Source organism: Leptinotarsa decemlineata, unplaced genomic scaffold, assembly GCF_025532065.1.
Source record: "Leptinotarsa decemlineata unplaced genomic scaffold, Ldec_3_MD MMD2_tig00026374_RagTag_RagTag, whole genome shotgun sequence".
Classification (NCBI taxonomy): domain Eukaryota; kingdom Metazoa; phylum Arthropoda; class Insecta; order Coleoptera; family Chrysomelidae; genus Leptinotarsa; species Leptinotarsa decemlineata.
The window spans coordinates 1,945,779-1,970,512 of NW_027412710.1; the positions used below are offsets into that span (position 1 = coordinate 1,945,779).

At 35.5% G+C, this 24,734-nt stretch overlaps 3 protein-coding genes and 1 long non-coding RNA gene across 4 annotated transcripts; 1 reads left to right on the forward strand and 3 right to left on the reverse strand.

Annotated features, from left to right (window-relative positions):
• Positions 1–977: 977 nt before the first annotated feature.
• On the reverse strand, positions 978–3,368 carry LOC141486833 (uncharacterized). Its single transcript, XM_074185402.1, has 2 exons — positions 3,221–3,368; positions 978–1,990 (listed from the first exon to the last, which is right to left on the reverse strand). Exons 1-2 carry the CDS (start codon positions 3,366–3,368, stop codon positions 1,041–1,043), a joined length of 1,098 nt encoding a protein of 365 aa, XP_074041503.1. The 3' UTR covers positions 978–1,040.
• Positions 3,369–5,208: 1,840 nt separating this feature from the next.
• LOC141486846 (uncharacterized) lies at positions 5,209–7,508 on the reverse strand. The gene is made up of 2 exons (XM_074185418.1): positions 7,352–7,508; positions 5,209–6,197 (listed from the first exon to the last, which is right to left on the reverse strand). The coding sequence occupies exons 1-2, from the start codon at positions 7,506–7,508 to the stop codon at positions 5,539–5,541; spliced, it is 816 nt and encodes a 271-aa protein (XP_074041519.1). The 3' UTR covers positions 5,209–5,538.
• Positions 7,509–7,811: 303 nt separating this feature from the next.
• LOC141486847 (uncharacterized) lies at positions 7,812–16,976 on the forward strand. The gene is given in 5 exon segments (XM_074185419.1): positions 7,812–8,131; positions 9,394–9,513; position 9,602; positions 13,792–14,106; positions 14,108–16,976. Coding segments are annotated over 5 exon segments (1,206 nt in total). The 3' UTR covers positions 14,558–16,976.
• A 1,533-nt stretch (positions 16,977–18,509) lies between these two features.
• Positions 18,510–22,406, reverse strand: LOC141486848 (uncharacterized). The gene is made up of 3 exons (XR_012468071.1): positions 22,158–22,406; positions 21,910–22,106; positions 18,510–19,539 (listed from the first exon to the last, which is right to left on the reverse strand). It is a non-coding gene; the product is annotated as an uncharacterized lncRNA (long non-coding RNA).
• Between the last annotated feature and the right edge of the window lie 2,328 nt (positions 22,407–24,734).

The following is a 24,734-nucleotide window of genomic DNA, read 5'->3' on the forward strand; positions in this document are numbered from 1 at the left end:
TTCAAACATTTCACTGGTGTAGTTAATAGAAAAATTATATACCGTTCGTCAGTATAAAGTCTACAGAGTATGCAAACGTTGGGTTGCCTAATTTTTTCCTGCCCCAACTCTTGGGTTGCCAGGTATAAACAGGTAAATCGATAGTAGTAACTTGCACCGGTCTGGTTAAAACATGAAAATTACATTAAAATAAAGATTATTATTTTCTGAACACGGTTGTATAGGGTTGTCTGCGAAAAATCAGTCCAGAATCCCGGTTGTCGAATTTAAAAAAGTAAAAGATTGCGGCAAGCGAATATGTGTGACAGAGAAGTCCGAACAAGCCAGCCTATGCGATGGAGAAGGATACAGCATAGCAGCTGTGTATAGTTTCTTCATTGTGGGAAAGAGAATGCGCATGCTAGTTGCCTGTGGAAATGAAAAGGATTGCGATAGCCTAATAATTACTGTGCATCATTTTGGAGTAGCTTAAGGCAAGGCGCGCACTGAAGTAGTGTGGTAGTAGCGAGGTATTGGAATGGTGAGCGGTATAGGGATGGTGAGCATATGGCGTGGCGATCAAATAGCAACGAAGTGGTATGGAAATGGTGTAAAGCGCATTGTAGTGGCAAACAACGTTGGTGTCACCGATTCATCATGTCGTCCTCAGAGGATGAAGATGTTCTTTTACTTGTGCAACTTGCTAACCTGAATGCTAAAAATCAGGAGAAGGAGAAAAAACACTATTGGGTTCATCCCCTATGGCAGAAAAATAAAGAATTTGGAATTTTTAACGTATATAAAAAGGATTTGAACTTGGACGACCAAAAATTTAAACTTTTCTACCGAATGAAGAAAGGGACATTTTGCAAGTTGCTGACAAAACTACGCTCTATGCTTCAAAAAAAGGATACAAACTTCAGAAATTGTGTGTCTCCCGAAGAAAGACTTCTAGTAACACTGCGGTAAGTACGATAGAAAATATAAATAATAAGCACTTAAAATAATAAGTATTTATTAACCAAATGCAAACTTATAAAACATTATTTTGTAACGCATACTTAGAAGGTATCTGGTAATAATGAGGTTTTTAGATAACTATACTGACTATTTGGTAATAATGTATCTTGTGTAGGTAGCTGATGTACTGTCGAAAACGAAATATCTTCATAAGATGGCTGTGAATCAGCTGTCTCACATCGAGGTGGAGTACAGTTAGTACATGCTGCAGATGAACGGATGGAAGACATGCTGTCTGCAGCAAGCGATGAATAAGTAGGAGTTGGGGAGAAGAGAGGTGCAGAAGTAAGAGGTTCATCCAAGATTTCACCGGCAAGATTTAGGACTCCCACTTTATATTTTCTTTTCTGCTTGTCCGTCATTTTTTTCAAGTCTGGCAATAAACTCAACAAAAACTGCACATCGGCGTCATCATTAGTTAAAGCAGGTGGTCTATAGGATGCTTCCTTTTTTTTATTGAAATATTCCAATGCAGATTTGTTAACGTCTTCCAAAGTTACTTGATTCTGAGTATTTTTTATTATTTTAGGTTTCTTTACACCGAGTACTGACAAACTGGATACACTTCTCTTTTGTTTTCCTTGCTTTGGATCACGGGAATCGTTTTTTACATTTACATTTGATACATTCTGGTCGACTTCTTCAGTAATCGACTGTTCACCATCACTATCGTTATTTCTCCCTTGATTATTTTCATACGTTCCAGTTTTCTTTGCACTTCCTAATTGTTCACTTTCAAGCTCTTCGGTCTGTAAGTCTTCCGTAAATATTTCTTCATCAAGTATATCTGCCGCTTCATTATCCTTTGGTGCGCCAACATTACCCTTAGGTTGACGTGACTTTGTGAATGGTAAAACAAAACATATGTACTCCGAGAGATAGGAAGGGCGTTTTACTGATGCTCCAGATCCAGATGGCACGTATGTCTTTAAATGTTTTGTGTAACTTCCACGTAGATTCTTCCACCTTTTCTTGCAGTCCGCAACGGTAGCTGTAATATTAACATATATATTATATATGTATATATATATATATATATATATATATATATATACATGTATACATAAGGAAATGCAAATCATCCTAGCTTTTTGGACACTATTGAAAAAAAAATGCAATTTCTTATATTTTGGAAAGTAAATGCCATACCGCTTGCTGCGCTTGTAAGGTAAAACAAATTACTAAATTATTGTCTTTGTTTCCAGGTATTTCGCAACCGGATGCAATCTAAAGGCACTATCGTGTTATTTTTTGAGAGGTCATAATTGAGAGAGGAAATAATTGCGAGAACTTCAGAAGTAATTTGGGAAGTTCTACAACCAACTTATCTTCCTAACCCTACCAAAGAAACATGGGTACAATCGGCTCAAAGATACTGGGAGTTATGGAACCTGCCAAATTGTGCTGGGAGTATAGATGGTAAACACATTAGGATCAAACGTCCACCAAAGTCAGGTTCCGAATTTATAAATTACAAAGGGTATTTTTCCATTGTTTTGATGGCTGTGTCAGATGCAGATGGATGTTTTTTGGCCATTGATGTAGGAGAGTATGGCCGAAACAGTGACGGGAGGGCATTAAAAGAAAGTAATTTTGGAAAGAAATTAGCCAACGGCACTTTAGACTTACCAGACCCATCTCCATTACCAGGACAAGACACAAATTTTCCATTTTATTTTGCTGCAGACGAAGCTTTTCCATTGATGTGTACTATGATGAAGCCCTACCCTAAAAGAGGTTTAACAAATAGGAGAAGGGTGTTTAATGGAAGGTTATCAAGAGGTCGCAAATCAGTTGAGTGCGCGTTCGGAATGATGTCATCCAAGTTCAGAATTTTACACACAACAATTGGTCTTAATATAAATACAGTGGACAGTATTGTTAAAGCAGTATGCGTATTGCATAATTTTATTAAAAAAGAGGAAGGTGTATTTTCGCGCCCACGAGGAAAGAAAGGAAACGATGATGACATAGAAGTAGAAAATGAAGAACAGCGTGATCCAAGACTCTCAAATCAAAGAAGAGCTACCAATCCAGCAATTGCTACACGAACGAAACTCTGTGATTTTTTCTTCACAGTGGACGGCTCACTTGAAGGTCAAAAAAGATTTTGTGTATGAAGACAAAAGTATTAACACTTATAAACAATAGGCATGCGAGTACTGGAGAATCACAAAATAACCAATATATTTTTCAAAGAACCAAATTTTTTATTACTTACCTTCTTTCCCTATGTCTTTTGCAATTTTGGACCAAGCCCGCTCTTGCACATGGCTCATATGATAATCCTCCCGCGTATTATCATATAGACAGGGATATGCCTCTACAAGGGTTACAAAATGTATGTTGAATTCATGGTCATCTTGCATGTTTTTTCGTTTTCGTATAATTTTATTTTCATTCACAAATCCACGTCGTCACCAGTCGCTTGCCACTCGAAAATTAAGCTTGTCCGAGCTCAGTGGCACCAGACTGACATCACGCCACCTGCAAAATACCACTTCACCACTAATCCATTTTGATACGCGCGTCTTCATTTGTTTACATAGACTTTACCGATTCCACGTGCCACTTGGTCATCACGCCACCGCCACGGCACTTGCTGACCACTTCAGTGCGCGCCTTGCCTAAGGGGGTATTCTGGTCTAGAAATTTGAAAAAATCGATTTTTTTTGCATATTTTCAAAGTTTATACTTTCAAAAATATGCCCTTAAACGGATTTTTCAAAATTCGAATTATTTCCGGAGATACAGCGGATTTTGTGACTCGGCGTCGAAGCCGGCCGCGTTGAGTTTGAACTGTTTCTCAAACTTCAAACGCGTTTTTCTCGAAACTACTTTTTTTTTGAGGTGGTTGACATGATATCTCAAGTTCTACTTCACCGATTTCTTTGAAATTTTTTGAAAATCTTCTTTATACATCTCTCTATCGGACCTGCCCCGGATTTCGAAAAATTTAAATTTAAAGTATTTTTTTTTATTCAAAAACGTAAAATAAAAGGTTGAAAATTTTTTTTTTAAAGTTGACGCCATTTTGTGATTTTTTTTTGTTGTAACGGGTAACCCGATAGCTACATCCTTATTATTGAAGAATTTTCTTGATTTTTTTGTTTCATATCACTTCAAGGGTTAAAATCATGTCAACCAGGGAGCACCGTTTTTTTTGCAGTCCCCACTCCACCGGCCTGTAATTGGAGTATTTTGTGATTTTTTTTATATTAAATATTTTTTATACTCTTCAAACATCAATAAAAATCTTATAAAAATCTAATATATATATCTATATATATATATACATATATATATATATATATATATATATATATATATATATATATATATATATATATATATATATATATATATATATATATATTTTATGTGACATTCAAGTATGTACGTTTTTAGTAAATAAGAAGGTATTGAAGGTGATGGTGGTACACGTAGTGAGAAAAAAAATCTATTTACAAAAAATTAATTTCTCGACACAAGAAATCGGACATGTCGCTGAGATCTCCAACTTCTGAGCATTCCTCGTCATCGTTTTCTGTTGCAGTTGTTTCGATTATGTCGTCTATTTTTAAAGGTGTATGATCCCCAATAAACCCCACTGGTTTTAAATATTCATCTAACAACCAACCGCAGTTCTCAGGCTGAAATTTTACACAAACTGAATCAGTAGCATTAAGCCACATAGAATTTACGAAAATATAATCAAAACAGAGCACACTGGTTTTAAAGGTTAGTCCCAAATGAAACAGAGCGTAAATAAAACGCAGAACATAATGGCAATACGTGAATTAAATGATTGGAACGAGAAAATAACTTTTTAAAAGAATTTATTTTACAAACTAGAGAGGACTGTCTCTTACGAGAGCTACAAACAGAATAATAATTGATATAATTGTTAACTGGATGCTAACTGCATGTCGAGATAAGGGATTCCTGGAATATCTCTTACGCTCCTTTCACACAATACGATTTTGGTCGTCCGGTAAAAAGTCGGACGACCGTTTATCGTAAAGGTAGCGTTCCGCTTCAAGAGACCGAGACAGGTGACAGAGACACTCATTACGAGCTGAGACCAAACACCTTCTCAACTGTCGCTCCTTGCAATAACTATGCGACGGAGACAAGCGACAGGCGCGAAATGGCTTCTATGCTTCAGTATATCAGAAGTTGTAAACCAGTCAGTATCATGGCTTCGAAACTATTCTTTAAAAGGTTATTGGAAGAAGATGACGATATATTTCTATATTACCTGTTTCGAATGAAAAAACGTAGGTGTATAAATTCTATGTTCAAAACAAGCCGCGAGGAAGGATTTTTTAGTGTACTAATAATGAATCACCTATCATTAGATGAAGAAAAGTTTCGAAGGTATTTTAGATTGAATAAAAAACAGTTTGATTATGTGAATAATTTAATAGAAAAGGACATACAAACGAAAGGCGACATAACACCACAAGAAAAATTGTCTTTAACATTAAGGTAAGTTATATATTTTGGTACTTATTATCAACAAAATTATCAATTTGTTTACAAAGGAAGAAGGGAATTGAAATAATCTTCATGATGTTGTGAAGTAACATTACTGCTACTGGTTGCAGTGGATGATCCAGAGGGAGAAACGGCTGATACATGTCCATCTGATTGGAGGCGCTGTTCGATGTTACATTCCAAATCCATTTGCATGTGCTCGTATTTTGTTAAAATGTTAAATATCTCGTTCCTTGCCTGTATTTGAAATCGCTGGTTCAATGTTCTCATGACAGATTTTACATGGTTACCAAATGTATTTACGTCGTCATCAATTTCTTTGAAAGCGTTCATCTCTTGAAAATATACCTGTCTCTGGTCGTCTCGTTTCTTGAGATATGTCAGAAATTCATCTTCCACTTTTTTGCGTTTTTGTGTAGACTTGGCGGCTGGCTTGGTCGCTATATCTTGATTCTTTTCAATATCAAAGAGAATTTCTGCCTCTTCATTCGGCATTGGACTTGAAACTACTGTTTCGAAAGAAACATTGGAGGCACTGGCTCTTTCTGTAGATACTAGTTCCAAAAACTGAAGTCGTTCAAAGAGCTCCCATTTGGAATTTTTAGCTGGAGCAGCCGATCCAGAGGTCATTTTTCTTTTACGTTTGAAACGGTTGTATGAATCACGAATGTACTTCCATCTTCTTTTACAATCAACATCTGCAATAAAAAATTTTTTTGTTATATCTCAGTCTATTGTTAAAATAATGGGATTGGCTACCATGCCATCATTATGGTCACCAAACTAGCACAAAAATTAAGTGACACAATTTCAGATTTGTTGCTACTGGAGAAAGCTATGCATCTCTCTCATATGCTTATAGAATATCTGCATGTTATATTTCAAGAATTGTGAAGGAGGTATTGAGCGTTTTAAGAAAAAAATTAATCCCTCAATTCATGCCTGAGCCTACCAAAGACGAGTACAAACGCATTTCTGAGGACTTTTGGACACAATGGAATATTCCGAATTGTGTGGGAGCCATTGATGGCAAACACGTTCGTATAAGAGCTCCTTCAAAGAGTGGATCTTTATTTTTTAATTATAAAGAATATTTTTTCTATTTTTCTCTTAGCCATTGTGGACTCTAACAACAAGTTTATAGCGGTAGATGTTGGTTCTTATGGGAAAGAAGGAGACAGTAGCATTTTCAAAAAATCTGTAATGGGGAAAAGTATTATGGACAGCAAATTCGATTTTCTTGAACCTCAGTGTCTTCCAGGGACTAATATAAAACTAGGCTACTTTTTAATAGGAGATGAAGCTTTTGGTCTTGACAGCTACATGATGAAACCTTATACAAAAAGAGATGCAAAGAATGACTTGAGCAAACAAGTTTTTAATTATCGTCTTTGCCGCGGTAGAAGGGTTTCAGAAAACGCATTTGGGTTGTTATCCCAGGTATTTAGAATATATTACACGCCAATAGCAATTGCTCCAGAAACATGTGATGACCTAATATTAGTTTGCTGTTGTTTACATAACCTACTTCGTGAAGGATTTTTAGAAGATTCTGGGAAATCTGTTTATCGGCTGAGTAGTTCCGATGTGACAACACATTCTAATAATATGCAATCTTTAATTCATATAGGAGGTTATGCAAGTAATACTGGATTTACCAAAAGAGATGAGTTAAGAAAGTATTTTGGCAAGAAGACCATGTGAAGCGAATGAACTAAATAAAGACAATCAATAGAAATCTGATTATTCAATATCTCGCTAGTGACCACCTTCATAATAACATATTGTAAATATTTATTCATCAGTTTATAAATTTTAAAAGTGATGGATTGAAAATAAAATTTAAACTTACCAGCTCTGTTCATTTTCCCTGCTATATCCTTCCAAATATTTTCCCGAACAGTAACATCCTTGTAGGATTCCACTTGAGGATCAAATAGTGGTGGGTTCTTAGCCACTAAATCTATAAGCAATTCGTCTTCCTCCCCAGTAAGTTTGATTTCTGACATTATTATTTATTTTTATACACAATTCAGTGTCGAAACAGAAATGTCGCGCAACGACCCACTTCACTACTGCTCTCGTAGGGGACTGACGAGGCACATTGAGGCGACAGTAGATTGTCATCTGTCTCTGTCTCGGGCTGCAGAACGACCTCTATGTAATTGCATTAGAGGTCCTGGAGAGACCACAATCGGTCTCTCCTATCTGTCGCCTGTCTCGGTCTCCTGTCTCGGTCGCTTGTTGCGGAATTCTACCTAAACTCACTGGCTTTCACACATAACGACATATTATCGTTAGTATTTATCGTGATGTCCGAGAGAGCACAAGGCGTCGCATCAAATCGGGCAAAAATTTTGGCATTATGGTTAATTTATCGTCGTAAAAAAAGGCAGAAACGTAATCACCTACATTGGGTGCATCCAATCAATAGAAGGAGAGAAGAAGCAGGTTCATTTCGTATACTCTTTGAAGATTTAAGAAATGACCAAACCAAATTTTTTAATTACTTCCGCATGTCAATGAGTTCCTTCGATGAATTACATGATAAACTGAAGACTGTTCTTCAACGGCGAAATACAAAAAAGAGAAATTGTATTCAACCTATAGAAATGTTGGCTGTCACTTTGAGGTAAGTTTGGATACCATTTTACAAACTACGAAATTTTTATTCTATACTCTTAATGATAATCTAAATTTTGGCGTTTTTGTTTTTCATTAAATAAACCCAAGTCTTATTTTTATGCAAAAACGAGATGTAGAACAAGAAACAAACAATTTATAAATTTTCTTTAAGTCCTCAATTGTTATAATAAATTTCTAAGAAAAAATTTTGTTTAGATCGTTATAATTTCGTATATTTTTTGTTGATATCACTTGAACCGATAGACATAGGCCAGAGTTGGTTGAATAATTCTAGCATATTAAAACCATTAATAAAACAAGTCATTTATTTTTGCTCTGTAATAACAAAATAAAGAAAATTCCTGAATTTTACAAAGTTTTACAAATAAAGACATTAGAGGGAAGTAAAATCTACACTATCAACTGTGCTGAAGTCCTGAGAGAGCGGAGTGGAACTGTCCCTGGGATCTATCATTGGAGATGTCATTCCAGATGATGCCCCGCAATCTTGATAATACTGACGTGTTGATTGTATTTTGTAATTATTAGTTGAAGAAGATTGAGTGGGAAAAAGTTGAGTAAATGATGGTGTAGATGATTGGGACTGAGTAAGTTGCGAATGTTGAGGAAAAGAAGGAGCAAGCTGGAACGCAAACTGCTGCGAGTGAGAGTGTGTAGGAATATATTGAGGAAAAGGAGGAGGGACATGAGGAACCATCTTCTTTTTTCATTGATGTTTGCAATCACTTGCAAAACGCCCATTTGGAACTGAAGTAATTCATTTTAATCAAATCTGTCAAGGTGAAGCAACAAACTCTGGAAGAAAGACATTTTACTATTTTGTTTTCAGGCTCTAATGCCTTCATAATTTTTAATTCCACCTCATCAGGTTTGCGATGTTTCCTATTTCTCGTACGTTTATTTATTGTTTCGTCAATCGTGAAACTAGCATTTGCCTCAACCTCTTTGTGTTCCGAATTGTTTTCAGTTCCGTGTCTGGTTTCGTCATTCAAACTATCAACTGTCTCTCTAACTTCGTACAGTTTGTTAAAAAATTGAAGCTGATTATTATATACATATTTCTAGGGTTTTTTTGCATCTGTTCCACTTCTTTTGCTGTCTTTCATTTTTCTTTTAGACTTAGCGAACGCACCTCGAAGATTAGTCCACCGTCTTATAACGTCCTTACCTAAAATATAAATGAAATAACAAATACTAATATTTATTTATTCATTTTTAAGAAATATGAAGATACGTGATTCTTTTCAGATATCTGGCAAGTGGCTGTACCTTTACTGAGCTACATTATACTTATCGAATTGGAATTTCTACTGCGAGTAATATAGTAAAGGAGGTATGCAAAGCAATCTGGATGGTTCTGCGAGTGGAGTGTATGTTGTGAATATCGAAAGGTCACATGTCATGGTATTAGAAGCCATGTGGCAACACTGTAAAGAAAAAAGTTAGTTGAATACAGAGTATCAAAGTAGCACGTTGTTTCTATTGAATATAACAATAACTAAGAGTATAAGCCTGATTTCTGTTTATATACAACAGGTTATGGGCCCAGGCCGATGAATTGCGAATTTTGTCAAGTACTCAGTAGTTAAGGTATAACAAAAACAACAGTTTGTGTTATTGAAACGTGTTCACCAGTGAAAGAAAATGGCAGTCAATTACCTGACGAGTGTGCCCAAGCTTCTTGGTCGTGAGAATTATGACGTGTGGTCGTTTGCAGTCGAGAATGTATTAGTACTTGAAGGTTTGAGCGAATGCATCGACGGTAGCGAGCAGGACACCACTTTGATTGCAAAAGCCAAAGCCATGACGATAGCGGTTTCATGAGGAAAATAGGACTTCTACGGACGTTGATATCAGTTAGATTGGAAAATCATGATTCCATGGAATCCTATATCAATCAAATCGTCGAAACGTCACAGAAATTAAGACGAACGGGATTCAAAATCGATGAGGTTGTGGATAGGATCGCTTTTATTAGCTGGTCTTCCTGAAAAGTATGGCCCTATGATAATGGCCGTCGAGCATTCCGGCATTTCTATCAGTACAGATTCCATCAAAACAAAATTGTTGGATATGCAGACAGATGACAGTGGCAGCAGTGGCGCTTTTGTGGGGAATAAAAATTTCAAAGCAGGTTACAAAAAGTGGACTAGAGATGGCGCTGGTAGTTCGGCTCCTCGAGAAAAATTATCAGCTGGACATGCGAGTTCAAGTAACAGCTATTTTTCAAACAAGAAGAAAGACATGAGTCATGTTATTTGTTTTAAATGTAAGAAAAATGGTCATTTCATGTCAAAGTGCCCAAATAACAAATCTGAGAGTGGTTTGAGTTTTTACGACAGGACAGTTCAATGATTCTGAATGGTACATAGACAGTGGTGCAAGCACTCATTTGACAGTTAAGAAAGAATGGTTGAAAAATGAACACAGTCCTGATCTACCAGAAATTGTTGTAGCTAATCAGACAAAAATCGCTGTGGAATGTGCAGGTGATGTGGAAATGAAGACCATATTAGGAGACATAGAGCATAACATTTTGCTGAGAAGTGTACAGTTTGTCCCAGGCCTGACAACAAACTTGTTATCTGTTTGTAAACTAATCAACAATGGGAACAAAGTATGCTTTGATGAAAGAGGTTGTAAGATATACAATTCTCATGGAGTTTTAGTAGCAACTGCTAGTTTGAACAACAATATTTATAAATTAGATGTCCCTAAAAGCCATACAGTTTTTTTGGCCACCAGTGAAATTTGGCATCAACGTTTAGGCCACTTAAACAACAACTACCTGAACAGAACAAGTAAATTGGTAGATGGCCTTGTCTATATAGATCAAGCTAACGTTACGAACTGTGCAGTATGTTGTCAGGGCAAACAAGTTCGTTTACCGTTTCCCAGTAAAGGTAGCCGAGCTGATGCTATATTGAAAGTAATTCATAGCGACATATGTGGGCCAATGGAGACCACTTCGTTAGGAGGCGCTAAATATTTTTTGACCTTTATTGACGATTACAGCCGCATGTGTTTCATTTACTTTCTGAAGACGAAGGATGAAACTTATGAAAAGTTCAAGGAGTTCAAGAATTTAGTGGAAAATCAACAGAATACTAGTATAAAAGTATTAAATACAGATAATGGGGGCGAATACTGTAGTAAAGATTTCCAAAAATATCTGAAGAATGCTGGTATCATTCATCAAAAGACCAATAGCCACACACCTCAACAAAACGGAATGGCTGAGCGTTTCAATCGTACTCTTGTTGAAAAAGCTAAGTGCCTTATATTTGATGAAAATGTCAACAAATTCTTGTGGGCAGAAGCCTGTAATGCTGCTTGTTACCTCAAAAACCGTTCTGTATCTGCAGGTATTTCCAAGACTCCATTTGAAATCTGGACTGGCAAGAAACCAGACGTTAGTCATCTTCGTATATATGGTAGTGTAGTCATGGTCAATGTTCCAAAAATTCATAGGAACAAGTGGGATCACAAGTCAGTAAAACACATTCTTGTGGGTTATGAAGACAATATAAAGGGCTACAGATGCTATAACCCAACTACAAGGAAGGTGATCATTAGCCGAGATGTTACTATAATGGAGAATGTCAATGAGACCATTATATTACCCAATACAGTTATAGATAATACTGTAGAGGCTTCAGATTCAGTGGGGGAGAAAAGCAATCATTCTTCCACAAGTAATAACTCTTTGACAGATCAATATTTTGAAGACACCATAGAACTTACTGATGGGAGTGACAGTGATTATATCCCTGATTCCGCGAATGAGCAAGTGCCACCAGATGTGGAGTTTCCTAGGAGATCACAGAGGCCTGTTAAGAACAAAACCTTTGAGGACTACGTTACTTACTTTGGTGCAAGTGACACTATTGAGACGTCAGACATCTGTGACATACCTAAAACTGTTACCGAGGCATATTCAAGGCCAGATAGGCATGAATGGAAGCAGGCTATGTTGGAAGAAATGAGCTCATTTGAAGAGAACGAGACTTGGGAGCTTGCTGACCTTCCTAAAGATAGGACACTAGTGGAATGTAAGTGGGTCTTTAAAGTGAAGTGTGATTGTGATAATAAAAGAAGTTATAAAGCTCGGTTAGTGGCAAAAGGTTACACTCAGAAAGAGGGTGTTGACTACACGGAAACCTTTGCTCCCGTTGTTAGACATTCAACCTTACGAGTTCTTTTAGCTTTAGCTTTACAGTTAGATTTAAAAATTGTACATTTAGATGTAAAGACTGCATTTTTAAATGGGGTATTAAAAGAAAATGTATATATGAGACAGCCTGAGGGTTTTGTTTCAAAAGAATATGAAAATGAGGTCTATAAATTAAAAAAAGGTTGTGTACGGCCTTAAACAATCAAGTAGAGCTTGGAATGAGAGGGTTGATCAAGTTTTATTGAATATCGAATACAAAAAATCAAATTTCGAACCTTGTTTGTATATCAAAAGGAAAGGCAATGGATTGTTGACTGTAGTTGCATTATATGTGGATGATTTTTTTGTATTCTCTAATGATTTGGAAGAAATCATATTTCTTGAAAACCATTTGAATTCAAATTTCAAAATTAAAAATCTTGGGGAAGCTGAACACTGTTTGGGATTAAGAATTGATAGAGATTATAATGAAAATTTTATAACTATTGATCAAGAGGGTTATATTAATGAACTATTAAAACGTTTCAGCATGATAGATTGTAAGACGGTATGTACTTCACTAGATAACAGTATTAGCTTGAGTAATGTTGAGAGAGAAACTTGTGATGTAAAATTGTCATATAGGGAATTAATTGGGAGCCTTATGTATTTGGCTGTTATGACTCGTCCCGACATTGCTTTTGCTGTGAGCTTACTAAGTCAATATAATAATTGTTATACTAAAGTACACTGACAATGTGCCAAAAGATTATTGAGATATTTGAAAGGCACGAAGCACTTTTCCATGAAGTTTATTAAGGGTCAATCAGACTTAGTAGGGTTTGCAGATGCTGACTGGGGGTCAGACAAGCAGGACCGAAAGTCCTATACTGGTTATATTTTCAAACTTTCTGGATGTTCTATTTCATGGAAGAGTTGCAAGCAAAGAACAGTGGCTTTGTCAACAACAGAAGCCGAGTATATGGCTCTTAGTGAGGCTGCAAAAGAAGCCATATACTTGCAAAATTTATTATTTGACCTAACTGGTAAATTGGATTGTGTTAAGATTTATAATGACAATCAAAGTGCTCAGAAATTGGCAAACAATCCAGTTTTCCATGATAGATCCAAACACATAGATATCAGGTACCACTTCTTGAGAGATGCACTTTCTGAAAACAAAATTGATGTACAATATTTGCGTACAAGTGAAATGGTAGCGGATATTTTAACAAAACCTTTACAGAATGTAAAGAATATTAAGTTTGTGAATTGTTTAGGCTTAAGTGGTTCTTAAATTTTTAAACAGTGACCTTTATATAAGTGGAGGTGTTGTGAATATCGAAAGGTCACATGTCATGGTATTAGAAGCCATGTGGCAACACTGTAAAGAAACAAGTTAGTTGAATACAGAGTATCAAAGTAGCACGTTGTTTCTATTGAATATAACAATAACTAAGAGTATAAGCCTGATTTCTGTTTATATACAACAGTGTATACCAACACCTACAAGGGAAATGTGGAAATCTATCGCTTCAGACTTTGAAACCATTGCAAACTTTCCCCATTGTATAGGAGCAGTGGACGGCAAGCACATACGTCTTACTTGTCCATTTCGCAGTGGGTCAATGTATTTCAACTATAAAGATCATTATTCTGTAGTTTCAATGGCAGTTGCCGACTGTAGATACATATTTGTGTTTGTAGACGTTGGAAGTTATGGTAAAGATTGTGACTCTTCAATATTTAAAAGGTCCAGTTTATGGCAGTCGATAGAATCAAACACACAACCACTACCAGAAGAAAAGTGTCTTACCGGGAACTGAAAGCCCCAAAGTTCCATATTTCTTCGTAGGAGATGAAGCATTTGGATTGCATCGACATTTACTGCGACCTTTTGGAGGAACACATTTAACTGTTGAAAAAAGGATTTTTAACTATCGCTTGTGTCGAGCTCGACGTTATGTCGAATGTGCTTTTGGCATCCTCAGCAATAAATGGCGAATATTTCATAGACCTCTAAATGTAGAGCCAAATTTTTCTGTGGATATTATTAAAGCTTGCACCGTATTACATAATTTTGTACGTGACAGAGATGGTTTTTTGATAGATGATACTGCTACAATAACAGGTTTGGACGATTTACCACAAGAACATGTAATACGAGGAGGTATATCCGCAAATACTATTAGGACGATATTTTGTACATATTTCGCCTCCGATGTTGGAAGCGTGCCTTGGCAAATGTCAAGAATATAAGTACAGTACAACTTCGATAATCCGGACACATATCGTTCCAAGAAGGCCGGATTAGCGAGGTGTCCGGATAACTGGATTAATATTTCAATAGTTTTATTTTAATATACATATGTACATTGTACATACTATGTACATAGCTTTTTTTCTAGGTATAAATAAATCATTGTACCCTAATTACAAAGAAGATTATGTTTATATTTCAAATTGTAATATACATACATAATAAGTATGTATAAACAAATATGTATGTACATATGTACATACACATCCTGTATGTCCACGCAGGTACACAAACATTAAATAGAAATAAAAATACATTATGTAGGACAAAACATAAATTACAAATACAAGACAAACAAATGCAAGTTTAAACGGTTTTGAAAAAACTATCAATTTTTTTCTGAACTGCCTTAGAGCTTGCTAATTCAGTCGCTTTTTCTTTCACGTTCTTTAAAAGCAAAATTTCGTGCATTGGTAAGTTGTTTTCTTCAGCCCACTGAATTCCCAATGTTAATGCTTTTACAGCATCGCTGTGTTTCACTTTAGTGACAACAATCTCAATATTCCCATCTAAATCTTCATTGCTCTCTGCATCCTTAGATTTTAGCGCATCACCTATAAGCCCCTCTTCAGTCAAATCAACAATGACTTCATTTTTGCCTAAAGCCCATTCAACAATATCTTCCCGATCCAAATTGTTCTCAGGATCTATCACAAGCAAGGAAGCGGTAATGGTTTTTAAATCTTCCTCGTTTATTTGACAAAGTCGTCTTTGAAGTTCTGAAAGTGGAATGTTCTCTTCATCAGATTCCTCTTCTTCTGCATCAGTTCTTTGTTTCGGCCATAATGCTATCCAAATTTTTTGGATATTTTTTCAGATATGGACTTCCAAGCAATATCTAGATTAACAAGTGCATCTTTTAAATTAAATTGCTTTAAAACTGTAACTAAATCGTCACCTTCGTGAGCGATAATGTGATTTAGTAGCCTCTTTCTGTATGCTACTTTTATGTTTTGTATTAAGTTTTGATCCAATGGCTGTAAAACTGCTGTGCAGTTGGGCGGCAAAAACATGACTCTGAAATCAGGATCGAAATTTATTTCTGTCTCAGGTGGATGAGATGGAGCATTATCTACAAGTAACAATGCTTTATGAGGTCGGTTAACATCCGATAAAAAACGTTTGACGTCGGGTATAAAGCAAGTCTTAAACCATTCAAAGAACAATGTCCTGGTCATCCAACCTTTGCTGGTTGCCTTGTAGTTGACAGGTAAAGTAGCATTCTTAAATGCCCTTGGATTTGCGGATTTTCCAAGAACTAAAAGGGGTAACTTATGAGTTCCAGCCGCATTGCAACAGGGCATAAATGTTACGCGATCTTTAGATATTTTCCGCCCTGGAGCTGATTGTTCCTGACCATGAACCCACGTATTGTCCGGCAAGGCTCTCCAAAAGGTCGCTGATTCATCAGCATTATAAACTTGTTCACGACTTAGCTTCATTTCATTAACCACAGCTAGAAATTTTTCTTGAAATGGTACTATAGCACTTACATCGCTGGAAAGTTTTTCACCACAAACTTTAAAAAAGCGTATTCCGTGCCTTTTTTTGAATTTGTCAAGCCAACCTGAACTCGCAAAAAAATCACTCTTCCCACTTATTCTTTCATTAAATTGTTTAGCTTTCGTTCGCAAAATCTCAGAAGAAATAGGTACATGAGCACTACGCTGCTGTAGAAACCATCCATATAAAGCAGCTTCAACTTCGGGATGTTCTCCCTTTCGGATAACCTGCCTTTTACCTGAAAACATTATGTTTCATAATAACATTACCTGCAATAAAAGTTAAATCATACATACCTGCTCCACTGAATGACTCCGACACAAATCTTCTTATTTTAGTTTTGTTTTTCTTTATCACTTACAGTTGATTTTGGAACGTTAAATTTCTCAGCCACACGGCGTATGCTTCTCACCTTATCAAGAAAATCTAATATTTTACATTTCTCCGCAAGAGTAACTGTATTATGCGGTCGTTTATTTGGCGCCATTTTTTTTAAGATTGACACACGACGCACGGTAACTAAACGATAACTGACCGCCAAAGGCGCCAAACCCGTTAGGTTGCGAACAATATTGGTTTTGACAAGTTTAAAAAGGAAAAATCCGCGTTTAATATCGATTCGTATTGAAAACATTCATTTGTCCGGACTACAGAGGTAAAATATCCGGACACCTAGGAACGCCGGATTACTGGAGTGTCCGAATCAGCGAGTGTCCGAACTAGTGAAGTTGTACTGTAATTATATTTCATTTCATATCGATTTGTACAATTATTATTCCTATTTAAAATAAATAAATACACTAAGTTGTATCAATAGTCGAATTATATTCTAGTAAAACATTATTTTTTTCTGGGATGCGGTCAAAGTTTGCCTTTAAATAACAAATTTACTTGTTACGTTTCGGTTTATTATTTCGTTAAATAATCTTCACATATTTTTCTGACTAAATATAATTATACGATAATAAAAAAATTTTCAATTTATAAAAATATGAAATTTACCTCAAAAATATTTTTTATTTGACTTTACTTACTGTACGAATTTTAAATTGTTATAATGTGACTTCAAATTCAAAACAGAATTATGTGTAATTGTTTTATAACTGTTTATAATATAACCGAGGGATTTTTGTGTCAATACGGCAACGACGCTTTTGGTCAGAACGACAAGCCCTCTGAAGAAGTTCCTTCCGTCTTTGTTGTATGAATTCAAAAAGCACATTTAGTGGCATATGTTTTTTGTACCGTTGCGATTGTTAAGTTTGATGTGTCTTTTAATTAATATAAAAGGAGTACTCAAATAATCGTTTTTCGTTTTACTTAATTGATTCAAAGATAAAAGTGATGTTTATAAACAAACATCAACTATTTTAAAACTAAAACACCCTGAAAATATTTTAAATTTACTTAAACGTACACAAAAATTATCTTTAATGTCTTTTAATAAATGTAACCTTGGTGGATGACATTGTTCTACCTTGTGTTTCACAGCGAGAATCACATATTTTTGAGGAAAATTTTAATTTGTTGCTAAAAATTTAAATTTTTTTTATGAATGTATATAATTATTTTTAATTAGAAAATATGTCTGAAGATGGTTTAATGAAATAATAAACCAAATCTTGACAAGTGAATTTGTTATTTTAATGCAAACTTTGGCCGCATCTCAGAAAAAATTAAATATTTTTCTATTTAAATAATTATATTCAGGTTTTTAAGCCCATTTGAGATCTCTGATCAGAGTGTATAATACTTTTAATGCAAAATAAAGTAAAAATGCAACTTACCAAATGACTAAAAATCGTATTGTGTACAAACATCCATTTGATGCCGTTTGTCACTGTTATCAGAGAACGGCACGACCGTCGTCCATTGCAGTGGCAGTGGACGACAGCTGTACGACCAAGACACGACAATAAGTCGTTGTCGTCCTGTGTGAAAGATTTCGTATATTTCCGTATTTAACTAATGGAATATGGTCGTCCGACTTTTTACCGGACGACCAAAATCGTATTGTGTGAAAGAACGCTTACTCAGCTGAGCCTCCCCGTGAATGGCCGTGTCATGGGAACTATGACCACGTAACTGCTCCTTCCTTAGGCCGAAAAAATAATGGAATTATTTTGGCGGCTTGGAACAATATCTTCGTCATTGGTATTTTCTTCTTTTTGGGGTGTTTTGAAGCAACATCATCCCAATATAGGGATTTTAATCCAATTTTTCCTAAAAGCTGCCAACATCAGGACAGTTATTGTGATAGTAACTCCTGCAAAAATGGTAGTCTTATTTTCGGAGTTGTTGAATTTGTGGATTGGTTTCAGTCAAACCACTATATTGTTGATTTCGTAGAGTTCTTCAAAATTTAGTTTCAAGAAATTTTGTGTTTCATATATTGTTGACTTCTCGATATTCTTCATTTCAATTTTAGGTAAAATCAGTGGCTTGCCTGTTCCTATTTTCACTTTGTTGGTGAAAATCTTGTTTTCACTTCAATTTGTCAATTTTTTCGGGATCTTGACTAGGGTGGGCGCTTTTATTTCCAAATATCGATCGGTTTCACATTTGGAAAATATTCTTTCGCTCTGTATCGGAATCACCAGGATTTCTTTTTGAGTGATGTGTTCGATAATCGACTCTGCCACATTGATTGGAAGAGGCTGACAATTATCGGCGACTTTGCCTTCGATTTGAATAAGTTACTTGTGCACCGAAAAATTAGTAATATGTCAACATACCTTCAAATTTCGGGATTTTTGAATCAGAGTAGATGTTGCTTAAATGAAAATTTGGTTCGTTTTCTGAATGAACAGCATTTTCTGAAGAATATGCTTCTTCACTGAGGCTGGGATTATCATAAAATTGTTGATCAGTATCATTATATTGGCAAATTCATCGTATTCGTTAGAAAATAATTCCTCAGATATAAAATTCGGCTTTTGATTCGCGGTAAACATTTTTTGAGGGTTTCCGTAATTATTGGGGTTCCTAAAAGTGCTGTTTTGTTGAGAAAAAGGTCTTCGAGACATTTTTGTTGGGTTTCTTGATGTAGTGGACATGGGTTCCGGTTTCTGTAATTGATTAGGCGGAATATTTTTTGGTTTAAAAACATTCTGTTGTAACATTCTCTTTTCTTCATTACGATTTCCTACCACGTAGTAACGGCTTCATCCATCAATTTATTGAAAATTAAAGTTGTCATTATATTTTTGCTGAATTGATTTAAAAGAGGCATATCATAATCTGCAATCACAAACGTAGAAGTAGACTCACCAATTGAACATCAATGGAGTGGTAGCCTTTGCGATTAACATAAATATGTTCGGGATGTTCAGCATCATCGACATTGGGTGGAAATATTGCTATGTGCGTACAATCGATACAGCCAACAGCCCCCGGAAAATTGAAATCTTCGAAAAATCTAAAAAGTATTTGAGTTTTCATTCAGATATATGGAGGTTGAGTTGAAACTGAATATCTGTTTATATACCCAGTTTCTAGAAAGATATACAGTGTGTCCAAGATAAGGATCCTAAGCATGGGAATCTCAGTACCTGTTGGAGATACAGCTTAGGTTAAATTAGGAAAAAGTTGTGTTCTTCAAAGCTTATTTACATGCCGTTTAGAAACTTGAAGAATTTTCATGGCCTGTTGAGATATTTGGGAAAAACGAGAATTTGACAATATCAATTTTATTTTTTTCTGACTTTATTTGAAAAGATATCAAAAAACGAATAACACTTTTTCATTGGCACTTTTAAGGTACTACACGATGGTATTATCAGATTTTATATCCGACGTTTCGTTTTCAAAAAACCATCATCAACTTTATTTTTTTATATGACCCGAAACAAAAGTACACCCTGTATCTGATTCCATTTTTTATTATGAATTCAACGATGTATCACATGCCATTGTTTTCTTTTTATTTTAAAGGAAAATTACATTTTTTCTATTTTAAAAAAAATCTTTAAGTAGGCGTTGCAAACAAATGCTTTGACGTAAATACCTGTCACCGAGCCTGTCAAATATTATTTAATTACACGATAAAATAGTAATTGTCGTTGTTGTTATCCTGTTTGTCGAGTTGTTGTTTTTAGAGTTATTGTTACTGTTGTCGTTATTATTGTTTATTGTTGAATAGATAATATTGTGTTATTATCGTCGAATATGCCGGGTGAGCATTATAGCCATGAAGAATAGTTTGACATGCTAACGTGCTACATTTTGTGCCACAAAAATACTGTAAATACAGCAGCAATGTATCTTAATACATATCCAGAAAGAAAGCAGCCATGTAAGTTCATTTTGTTAGAGCTGGCTCGAAATTCAAAGGAATATGGTTCATTTAAAAAACCTGTTTTATCTCGAAAAAAGGAATCTTCAGAAGAAGCCCAAAATAATGTTTTACAAGCAGTTGTTGAGAACCCTGAAATATCAACTAGGCAAATCTAAAATAATATAGGAGTAGCCAAATCCACAGCTCAATTTATTTTGCTTAAAAATAGATATCACCCCTATAAATTTAGGATTTGCCAAGGACTCAAACCAGGGGATTTCGAACGGCGCCGAAATTTTTGCGAATGGTATACACGCGCGTGTGAAGAAGATTATAATTTCCCTTCAAAAATAATATGGTCCGACGAAAGTATGGTCACTAATAATGGTATCTTCAACCGCCGCAATACGCATTACTGGGCTCAGCAAAATCCGCGTGTTAAGAAAATATCAAGACATCAAGAACGTTTTGGGTTTAATATGTGGTGTGCAATTTTAGGAACTAAAATACTAGGTCCGTTTTTTTACTATAATTCTTTGACCGCCGAACGATACCATCATTTATTGCAAAACTATATAGAAGACTGTTTAGATAATTTACCTCTGGCACAGGTCAATAACTGTTGGTTTCAACAAGACGGTGCTCCTGCACATAATTCTAGACAAGTTCGAGAGTATCTTTCGCAGCGATTTCCTGGAAGGTGGATTGGAACCTTTAGTGAAGTGTCTTGGCCAGCGCGATCCCCTGACTTAACTCCTCTGGACTTCTTCATATGGGGTTTTGTTAAAAACCGGGTTTACCAACATTCTTTTGAAACTGAACAGCAGTTACGAGAATGTGTAACTGTCGCATTTAACAGTATTACACCAGAGATGTTACGTGATGTTTTAAGTTCTACAGTTAGAAGATCTAACTTATGTTTGGAAAATAACGGAAACCTGTTTGAACACCTCCTTTGAATTGAATAAAAAATGCGTTAATTTCTTTTTTGTTTTCATTACTTTAAGAAAATCATTATTAACCTACTTAAAAATACATTTTAAAAATAGAAAAAATGCAATTTTCCCCTAAACTAAAAAGAAAACAATGGCATGTGTTACATCGTTGAATTCGTAATAAAAAATGGAATCAGATACAGGGTGTACTTTTTTTTCGTGCTATTTAAAAAAATAAATTTGATGATGGTTTTTTGAAAACGAAACGTCGGATATAAAAACTAAAAATACCATCGTGTAGTACCTTGAAAGTGCCAATGAAAAAGTGTTATTCGTTTTTTGATATCTTACCAAATAAAGTCAGAAAAAAATAAAATTGATATTGTCAAATTCTCGTTTTTCCCAAATATCTCAGCAGGCCATGAAAATTCTTCAAGTTTCTAAACGGCATGTGGATAAGCTTTAAAGAACACAACTTTTTCCTAATTTAACCTAAGCTGTATCTCCAACAGGTACTGAGATTCCCATGCTTAGGATCCTTATCTTGGACACACTGTATACTTTTGTAGGTATTTACCGTAATCGTTCTCCATTTAGTTCTTCCATATTTCTTGGGAAAGTCACCCATCTGTCAAAAATTGCTGGCTCATTAAGTGCAACACTTACTTCTTCAATATATCGAGATACAGAAGATTGTGAAACATATACAAAAATTCCTCTCCCGATGTCCATTTGATAACTTCCTGTTGAGAAGAAGCGTAACGCGACCAATACCTGAGGTATACATTTTTTGAAAACATTTCATTAAATTTATATCAATCTTACCCTGGTAGCAACGCTCATGTCAGTATGTCGTCGTTGTGGTCGCATAAACGGAGATACCATATCAATTAACCTTTCGGTGGTGACGTGTTGCCGTAAGCCACGAGTGGTGACTTCGGTCTACCACACCGATCAAGTTTCATCGTCTATATAACGTCATAAATTGTATAAACTATAGGATTTTAATGAAGTTAAACTTTTATTGACTTTTCCTTCAAGTAAGTACGAAAAAACATGAAAGAGTGAATAACTATAAATAACAAAAAGGAACATTCTAAAGCCTACGTATTATAATTGCGATGCACCCATTCGAAGATTGGGTGTTATTCTTTGAACTACAGTTAGAACATCTTCCGAAAATATTTTCCGTGTTGCGATTTGCCTCTGCTACTTCTAATTTACAAATCTGACATATTCGAACTCTAAGAGGTCTTGGTAAATTTTGAGAGATTGCACGGATTATCAAATGTGGTTCAATCAGACACAACGCAAGATTTTCGAGAAATTGGCGTCTAACTACTCTGCTCTGAGGTTTATTTGCACAAAAGATAACTTGCGAATTGATTCCAGATAAATTTAGAAACTGTGAAAAATTACCATTTGCCATCTTCGAGTAGCTCTTGCAGTGTTATAAGATGCACATAATTTGTCCACTACGTCAACTCCCCCTTTAGTACGATTATAGTCAATAATTATATCTGGTTTTGAACTATTCCCATCGATTTTATCGTCACTGTGGCAAGTGGAGATCAAAAGAACATTTTTCTTCTTTTTTGGTACATAGTGTTAGGTATCACTAATACATTCTGAACAACTAATATATTCCCCAAATAATGTTTCGCCACAACAAACGTATCCTACTCTAGTCTACTCAATAATGAATATCTCCCGATAAACAGCTGCTTCCATGAATCATCCTCATTACGCATAACTGGACTATCGATATATAGGGCGGTTGCTCCTAACAATAGGAAACGAGAGTACAATCTTTTCTAAAACCGAACATACTGGAACCAATTGGACGATTTTTTCCTTGAACAAATTCAGGCGGTATCTCCTTTTTGTTTTTTCGTATAGTTCCAATTGTTGTTAGGTTCCGTTGTATAAGTTTTTCAGCTAGAGGAATACTTGTGAACCAATTATCGGTTGTAATATTCCGACCAGACCCATGAATTGGTTCACCTAACGACTAAAGAAAGTGTCGATGTATTTTGAGCAAATGGACCATCTGGTTGAGTACCAACATATACTTCTAAATTAGAGGTATAAAATGTTTTCGAATCGCAAAGTGCAAAAATTTTAATCCCATATTTATTGGGTTTATTTGGCATGTACTGCCGAAAAGAACAGCGTCCACGAAAAGCCTCAAGTTTTTCATCAATTGTAACTTCTTGTGACAGAATATAATTTCGTTTACAGTTATCAATAAATTTGTTGATGAAACTCCTTATTGGGGCTAATTTGTCAAGAGATTGTCTCTCTGCCCTTGTTTCTAAATCATCAAATCTGATATAGCTCAAAAGAATACGAAATCGTTGGAGTGACATAGTCAATCGATATATTTCAGCAGAGGTACCATCAGTTTTGAATAAGTCTTCTGTGTTCAAATTATTATTCTTCTTCACTCCACTGAATAAGAGCAGTCCCAAAAGTGCCTCTATCTCTTCTCTGGTGGTAGGTCTTGTATATGTTGCTCGGTTATATTTTTGTGATACGCTCTCTAAATAAGAATTGGTATTAGTAACTATAATGTTTATCATATCATTGTCAAAAAAATGTCTCCAAATATCTAATGGATCTGTTATTTGTTTCACAGGGCCCCTCACACACGGGAGTTTCATTCTTATTATATTCTTAGAGGGAGTTTTCACATTTTGGTTCGGCATGTGCTTGTTCCGTTTAGTAACTTTATCTTTACCAGTAAACGTTGGTTCTTAGACTATCTTTCTTTGGACTATCTTTCTTTTTTGAGGAGGCTGTTCATCTTCCTCTTCTGTTCTGTGTCGCTGTTATTCTTCTCTTCTTCCAAACGATCTTCCATATCTTCTTCCTCGTCATCGTACTGCTCTTCAACAATATCCTCAACAGTTAATTCCATAAGGGCCATCAGCCGTTCTTGTTCACACTCATAATCACCCACTTTCTTCAAATAATTAAAATATATTGAGTTATGAACTATAATTTTCATTATCTTCTATCATACTTACAGAAGTTTGCGAATTAATATATTTTTCTTCAATAACAATTCCCTAACCGCAACAGTGACTTCGGTTTACGACACCGAAACTTGACATAACCTGTTCATAAATTATTTTGACAACACACCACTTCGTCTTAGTATCTAACGGAACGTAACTGAGAGATACATGGAGGGAATTGTAAATATTATCCCCCACTCAAAAGTTATGGAAGGGGATGTGACGCATCGGTATGAGAAACCGTACGTCACCACTGGAAGGTTAAATATCTACATAGCTCCTTGGTCATTCTAAAGGTTTGCAGAAACTGATGCTCACTCAAAACATCAAAAGGATCGATATTATCAAACCGATTAGGTTGATGTATTGGTTCCTCTGCTAT